Genomic DNA, 8,187 nt, shown 5'->3' on the forward strand with positions numbered 1-8,187 from the left:
TTGAGTCCACCTGTTTTTTTTTTCTTACTCCGATAGATGTCCTGTTCCCCGTGGTTACTAGTGAGTTTTTCAAACGCAGCTGGTCATTTTTCCCGGTTTGAGTGGAACCGTTATTATAGTTTTTGACACTGGACGTTGTGCTACTTTCAGCTTAGACTTATCAGAGCAATGGGAACCTTGGTGTTTTAGCCTAGGTGACAGTGTCACACGCGTGCTCCTTATAATTAGCACATCTATCTTCCCTCCTTTTTGGCAGGTGGCAGTATTGAGGCCGAGATGCTCCGCAAGACGGCCCTGCTCCTCCTTGTGGTCGGCGCCGCCGCGATGGGGCCGCCGGACGGTCCCGAGAAGGTAGAGGTGTCCTCGCTGGAGATGTACGTGGACCAGCTCCCTCAGATGCCCAAGATCTATGGCTACAACGCCACGGCGGCTAACCTCACCGTGGGGATGTTCCAGATAAAATGGGTTCGTTCCTTTCCTTCACGCCTGCCTCCACTCACGGTAATAGAGTACAGGCATTTGCTAGTTCTCAGCTAGCTGAATCTCCGTGTTTAGTTAAGTTTTATACTATTTGATTTGCATCGTGATTCATGCTAGTTATAAGTTACAACTGAAATTTAATAACATTTTCTAAGTAACGAGTTGATTGAGAAATAGTCACATCCTAGAGTATACTCCCGTACTAATGCTTGAACCGGCCAAGTGCAGAAATTCCACCGCGACCTGCCTCCGTCCACTGTGTTCGCATTCGGCACGTCGGCAAAGGCGGCCACCTTCCCGGGGCCCACCATCGAGGCCCTGCAGGGTGTCCCGCTGCAGGTGACATGGGAGAACCACCTCCCCCGTCGTCACATCCTACCGTGGGACCCCACCCTGCCGGCCGCCGTCCCCAAGCGCGGCGGCATCCCCACCGTCGTCCACCTGCACGGCGGCGTCCATCCGCCGCAATCCGACGGCAGCGCAATGGCCTGGTTCACCGCAGGCTTCAACGAGACGGGCGCTACGTGGAGCACGCCGTCCTACTCCTACCCAAACGCCCAGGGCCCCGGCGTGCTCTGGTACCACGACCACGCCCTTGGCCTCACCCGCGTCAACCTCCTCGCCGGCCTCCTCGGCGCCTACATCATCCGTAACCCGGACGTGGAGGGGCCGCTCGGCCTCCCCTCCTGCGACGACTTGGATCGGGTGCTGGTGCTCGCCGACCGCAGCTTCAACGCCGACGGGTCCATCTACATGAACAGTACCGGCGACAACCCAGGAACGCACCCGCAGTGGCGGATGGAGTACTTCGGCGAGGCCATCACGGTCAACGGCAAGGCGTGGCCGTTCCTCTCGGTTGCGCGCCGCCGGTACCGCTTCCGTATCATCAACGCATGCAACGCGCGCTACTTCAACCTCTCCTTCACCAACGGTCTCCCCTTCCACGTCGTAGGCTCCGACGCTGCCTACCTATCCCGTCCGGTGACAACGGCCCACCTACTCGTCGCCGTTGCCGAGACGTTCGATGTCGTTGTCGACTTCGCTGGTGGGAATGGTAGCGCCGATGCCGAGATGGTCAACACCGCGCCGTATCCGTACCCTAGGGGTGACGCGCCGAATCAGCTAAACGGCAAGGTGATGAAGTTCGTCGTCACGCAACAGACGACGACGGACAACTCTACCGTGCCGGCGAAGCTGCTCGAGTACGTCAAGGTTGCCGAGGAAGAGGCTGTGCAGAGGCGGTACATCGTGCTCTCCCCCTACGGCAACGACAACGGCACCGGGGGGATGGGTGGCATGGAGGGCATGGGCGGCATGGAGGGCATGGGCAGTCCGCTACATCTCTACATCAACGGGAAGCGGCCCGAGGACCCGGTGACGGAGACGCCGCGTGCTGGCACCACCGAGGTATGGGAGGTCATCAACCTCACCCCGGAAGATCACCCCATCCATTTGCATCTTGCCAGTATCCAGGCGGTCCGCGCCCGCGCGCTCGACCAACTCGAGGAGTTCACGCGCTGTGTAACCATGCTCAACGACGCCGAGAGATGCAACGTGAGCAAGCACGCTGTGGGGGAGGCGGCGGAGGTGCCGGAGCACGAGAGGACGTGGAAGAGTGTCGCGAAGATTGCCCCGGGATACATGACCACGCTGGTCGTCAACTTCTTCTTGGTGGAGACGGGTGAACCTTACCCCTTCGACGCCGCAGCTGAGCCTGGCTATGTCTACCACTGCCACGTACGTAACTCCCTGTTTGTTATAATTGTTAAAATTTGTCAATTTCGTTATTTTTGTGAATATGTGAATTTGACTATAGTGAGTAGTAGTGCACATTTCAAAACTATAAAAAAATTCAATTTCGTTATTTTTGTGTATCCTAGAATACAAATAATTTCACAGTGGGATTTTACACGTCTGTAGGATATATCATTGGCTACATCTAGGATTTTTTTTCAATTTTTTTGAAACTTTAAAGTATAACTTTATTTTAAAAAACTTTATTTTAAAAAACTTTATTTTTTTAAATAATAAAGAGCTACAACCTCCATTTGCAGTTTTCGTGAAGATTGCGCCATATATAGTCACCAACTAATAATCATTTTTGCTCTCCCAACTAATTGCAGATTTTGGATCACGAGGATAACGCCATGGTTCGCCCTCTAAAATTGATCAAACCAGGAGACATATCTGGACAAGACCGTCACCATGATATGATGTCACCTCTATATATTTATCTGTCTATTATTATGTTGTCGTATTGTTTGCTAGCATGAGAGTCTCGCTCTATTATAATTGTTATATTGTACCAGCATTTCCTAGCATATACAACGACGGTTTGACCGGTTATGGTTTGTGATTCTCCATCTCCGATGTGTATTATTATTATATTTCTATGGCATCACTAGTGCAGAATTTTTAAGGCCCTGTCTATTCTTTCCGTGTGCGGTACGGAAGATTGTTGATGCCCTTAAAAATTTGACCATCTGACCACCATATATAAGCTGGTGCAAAATCTTTGTGACGTAGGCTATTTTTACCAATTTTTTGCCCATCTCAGACAATAATATATAAATAGTTGTGTGTAGTGTGTTCTCTAGGTTATCTCATGGTATTTTGTTCCACACATATAGCCACTTTACTTTACTCTTGTGTGCCGCATACGTTTTGTGGACAATGTGGCTTCCTTAGTCGGGCGACATAAACCTCGCGCCACCACCCTCTTGACACACACTTGGATATGGCTCGAAAGAAGAATCGAACCTAGGCCAATCAAGGTGGCCATAGTGGACAAACTACTAGCACAATACACATTCCCTAAAAAAAATGGTAGCTTTATTTTATCGTCCATGGTCATTTTGTCCTGGAGAATTTATGAAATTTTGGAAATTCCGTCGATTTCGATGGCAAACAAAAAAAATTACCCAGCTAACTTTTTAATCTCTGGTTACAACTGAGATTTTACTCATGCAGATAGATAGCAATTGGGAAAAATGCTCTGGACCGTTATATTGATTTGTGATTCATGCCAATAATGGGTTGCAACATGAGTTACAAAGTAGTAAATAAATCAGACCATTGGTTGTTTTGCAATTCGTGCTAGCCATAAGTTACAACATGGGTTGTATCTATATGATTTAATCTGACTGAGAATTAACAGAGAATTAATCACTCCCATATACTCCATCATTTCCAAAATGTGCTTCATATAAGTTTTTCTAAATGGCAAACCATGTAAACATCTATAATATACAATCATTACCATTACATTCATCGTGATGTATAACTCTACATCGTTTGACTATTAAAAAATCCTATATGCTTACATTGGAATGAAGATTGCGGGAATGGACTGCAAGCACAACTGCATGTAGCCCTTTATTTTATTTTATTTTATTTTAAACATAGTTTTAAGTTTTTAAAAATATGCAAAAAAATCCTCGATGTAGCCAATGATGAAATCTACGGACGTGCAAAATCACAATGTGAAATTCTTTATATTTTAGGTTACACAAAAATCATAGATATGTTAATCTGGGTATAATGAATAGTGCACATTTTAAAACTATAAAACTTGTCAATTTTGTTATTTTTGTGTATCCTAGAATAGAAAAAAATTAACATTGAGATTTTGCATGTTTATAGGATACATCATTCGCTACATCTAGAATGTTTTCAGTTTTTTTTTTTTTGAAACTTTAAAATATAACCTTCTTTTAAATAAGAGCTACAGTGTCCATTTGCAGTTTTCGTGAAGATTGCACCACATATAGTTCACCAACTAATAATCATTTTTCCTCTTATTCTAGATCACAAGGATAATGCCAAGGTCCGTTCTCTAAAACTGCTCAAACCAGGATACACTTCTAGACAAGAGCGTCACTATGATATGATGTCACATCTATATATTTATGTGTCTATTATTATGTTGTCGTATTGTTTGCTAGCATGACAACTTCCCTATATTATAACTGTTATTGTACCAACATTTCATGTCATATACAACTACGGTTTGACCGGTTATAGTCTAGGATTCTCTATCTCCGATATATATTATCATATTCTCTATGGCAGCACTAGTGCGGACTTTTTAAGGCCCCGACGCCCCGTCTATTCTTTTCGTGTGCGGAACGAAAGATTATTCACGGCCTTGAAAATTTGACCATGTGACTGCGACATAGGCAGGGTCCTTCAGGGCGACAACGCACATGACATGCACTTTGTTGGGACCAAAAAGTTGCCATGTTAGTTATATTTCACCCCACTAATTGTTATTGTTGCCAGTCATCACTCTTCATTCGTTGGTGATGATGGATTATAGTGCTTCTTTATGGTTGTCATGACATTCATCATAAGGTTGTAACCTCGTTTGAAGTCCTTGGCGGCTTGATCAAGATTCCCCAGATTATTTACGGTAGTAAAGTGAAGTGAAACGGAATACCATGAAGTGGCACTTTCTTTTAAATAGTTCACCAACTAATAATCATTTTCCTCTTCCAACTAATAATCATTTTCCTCTTCCAACAATTCGCATATTCTGGATCACAAGGATAATGCCATGGTTCTGAAGGAGATATGCCCAAGAGGCAATAATAAAAGTGGTTATTATATATCTTTATGTTTATGATAAATGTTTATATACCATGCTATAATTGTATTAACCGAAACATTGATACATGTGTGATATGTAAACAACAAAGAGTCCCTAGTATGCCTCTTAACTAGCTTGTTGATTAATGGATGATTAGTTTCATAATCATGAACATTGGATGTTATTAATAACAAGGTTATATCATTGTATGAATGATGTAATGGACACACCCAATTAAGCGTAGCATAAGATCACGTCATTAAGTTATTTGCTATAAGCTTTCGATACATAGTTACCTAGTCCTTATGACCATGAGATCATGTAAATCACTTATACCGGAAAGGTACTTTGATTACATCAAACGCCACTGCGTAAATGGGTGGTTATAAAGGTGGGATTAAGTATCCGGAAAGTATGAGTTGAGGCATATGGATCAACAGTGGGATTTGTCCATCCCGATGACGGATAGATATACTCTGGGCCCTCTCGGTGGAATGTCGTCTAGTGTCTTGCAAGCATATGAATAAGTTCATAAGAGACCACATACCACGGTACGAGTAAAGAGTACTTGTCAGGAGACGAGGTTGAACAAGGTATAGAGTGATACTGATGATCAAACCTCGGACAAGTAAAATATCGCGTGACAAAGGGAATTGTTATCGTATGTGAATGGTTCATTCGATCACTAAAGTCATCGTTGAATATGTGGGAGCCATTATGGATCTCCAGATCCCGCTATTGGTTATTGGTCGGAGTGAGTACTCAACCATGTCCGCATAGTTCGCGAACCGTAGGGTGACACACTTAAAGTTGGATGTTGAAATGGTAGAACTTGAATATGGAATGGAGTTCGAATATTTGTTCGGAGTCCCGGATGAGATCCCGGACATCACGAGGAGTTCCGGAATGGTCCGGAGAATAAGATTCATATATAGGAAGTCATTTTATAAGATTTAAAATGATCCGGAAGGTTCTATGGAAGGTTCTAGAAGGTTCTAGAAAAGTCCGGAAGAAACCACTTTGGAAAGCGGAGTCCCAAAGGGACTCCACCTCCATGGCCGGCCAACCCTAAAGGGGGAGGAGTCCCAAGTGGACTCCCCTAAGGGGGTCGGCCACCCCCCCACATGGAAGGGGGGAATCCCACCCCAAGTGGAATTCCCACCTTGGGTAGGTTTCCCTATCACATGGAAGGTTTTGGGTTCGGGTCTTATTCGGAGACTTGTAGTCCAACACTTGGGGCTTCCACCTATATAATGAGGGCCAAGGGGAGGGGGCCGGCCACCCCAACAAGCACAAGGTGGCCGCACCACCTCAAGTGGCCGGCGCCCCCCTCTCCCCAAACCCTAGCCGCCCCACTCCTCCACATCCCGCACGCTTAGCGAAGCTCCGCCGGATTTCTCCACCACCACCGACACCACGCCGTCGTGCTTCCGGATTCAAGAGGAGCTACTACTTCCGCTGCCCGCTGGAACGGGGAGGTGGACGTCGTCTTCATCAACAACCGAACGTGTGACCGAGTACGGAGGTGCTGCCCGTTCGTGGCGCCGTGATCAAGATCTTCTACGCGCTTTTGCAAGCCGCAAGTGAACGTCTACCGCAGCAACAAGAGCCTCATCTTGTAGGCTTTGGAATCTCTTCAAGGGTGAGACTCGATAATCCCCTCGTTGCTACCGTCTTCTAGATTGCATCTTGGCTTGGATTGCGTGTTCGCAGTAGGAAAATTTTGGTTTTCTATGCAACGAATCCCTACAGTGGTATCAGAGCCATGTCTATGCATAGATGGTTGCACGAGTAGAACACAATGGTTTTGTGGGCGTTGATGCTCTTGTTATCTTTAGTTTGAGTACTTTGCATCTTTGTGACATAGTGGGATGAAGCGGCTCGGACTAACTTTACATGACCGCGTTCATGAGACTTGTTCCTCGTTCGACATGCAACTTGTATTGCATAAGAGGCTTTGCGGGTGTCTGTCTCTCCTACTATAATGAAGATTCAATTTACTCTTCTATTGACAACATTAGTATCACCGTTGTGGTTCATGTTCGTAGGTAGATTAGATCTCTCTCGAAAACCCTAAACCACGTAAAATATGCAAACCAAATTAGAGACGTCTAACTTGTTTTTGCAGGGTTTGGTGATGTGATATGGCCATAATGTGATGAAGAATATGTATGAGATGATCATTATTGTATTGTGGCAACCGGCAGGAGCCTTATGGTTGTCTTTAAATTTCATGTTGAGTAGTATTTCAAAGTAGTTGTAATAGTTGCTACATGAGGTGAACAACCATGAAGACGGCGCAATGAACCTTGACGCTACGCCGACGATGATGGAGATCATGCCCGTTGATGATGGAGATCATGTTCGTGCTTTGGAGATGAAGATTGAAGGCGCAAAGACAAAAGGGCCATATCATATCACATATGAATTGCATGTGATGTTAATCATTTATGCATCTTATTTTGCTTAGAACGCGGTGGTAGCATTATAAGATGATCCCTCACATTAATATCAAGATAATAAAGTGTTCTCCCCTCGTATGCACCGTTGCCAAAGTTCGTCGTTTCAAAGCATCTCGTAATGATCGGATGTGATAGATTCAACGTACATATACAACGGGTGTAAGCCATGTTGCACACGCGGAATACTTGGGTTTGCTTGACGAGCCTAGCATGTACAGACATGGCCTCGGGACAACGGAAACCGAAAGGTTGAACACGAGTCATATGGATGATATGATCAACATGTTGATGTTCACCATTGAAGCTACATCATCTCACGTGATGATCGGTTTTGGTGTAGTGGATTTGGATCGTGTACCACTTAATAACTATGAGGGATGTTGTATTAAGTGGGAGTTCATTAGTAATTAGATTAAAACATGAACTAATTATCATAAACTTAGTCTGAGTAGTATTTTGAATTAATTTTGTAGTATTGGCATCCGTTTTCTACCATGCGCTAGTCTTGTAATTGAGATAGAAATACTGTTAAAATCTGACAAGAAACTTTACGGATTGGTATCGTATTGTTAAAGAATCAAGAATTGATTAAGTCCTATTGCAAATTTTTAGTAAACCTCACATTGTTGATTCAAAGAGCTATGTTTTCAATTAGTA

The 8,187-nt window shown here is 44.6% G+C and overlaps 1 protein-coding gene across 1 annotated transcript; it reads left to right on the forward strand.

Moving 5' to 3' along the window:
• Window positions 1–239: 239 nt before the first annotated feature.
• Window positions 240–2,818, forward strand: LOC127349331 (multicopper oxidase LPR1 homolog 1). Its single transcript, XM_051375065.2, has 3 exons — window positions 240–465; window positions 709–2,217; window positions 2,604–2,818. Exons 1-3 carry the CDS (start codon window positions 277–279, stop codon window positions 2,751–2,753), a joined length of 1,848 nt encoding a protein of 615 aa, XP_051231025.1. The 5' UTR covers window positions 240–276; the 3' UTR covers window positions 2,754–2,818.
• Window positions 2,819–8,187: the final 5,369 nt, after the last annotated feature.

This window comes from Lolium perenne, chromosome 4 (genome assembly GCF_019359855.2).
Source record: "Lolium perenne isolate Kyuss_39 chromosome 4, Kyuss_2.0, whole genome shotgun sequence".
Taxonomy (NCBI): domain Eukaryota; kingdom Viridiplantae; phylum Streptophyta; class Magnoliopsida; order Poales; family Poaceae; genus Lolium; species Lolium perenne.

Excerpts from the sequence above, each read along its gene's own strand:
- LOC127349331 (XM_051375065.2), top strand. The coding sequence starts at position 277 with ATGCTCCGCAAGACGGCCCTGCTCCTCCTTGTGGTCGGCGCCGCCGCG. Across the intron at positions 466-708 it reads GGATGTTCCAGATAAAATGG|AAATTCCACCGCGACCTGCC; the intron begins GTTCGTTCCTTT and ends GGCCAAGTGCAG. Across the intron at positions 2,218-2,603 it reads GCTATGTCTACCACTGCCAC|ATTTTGGATCACGAGGATAA; the intron begins GTACGTAACTCC and ends AACTAATTGCAG.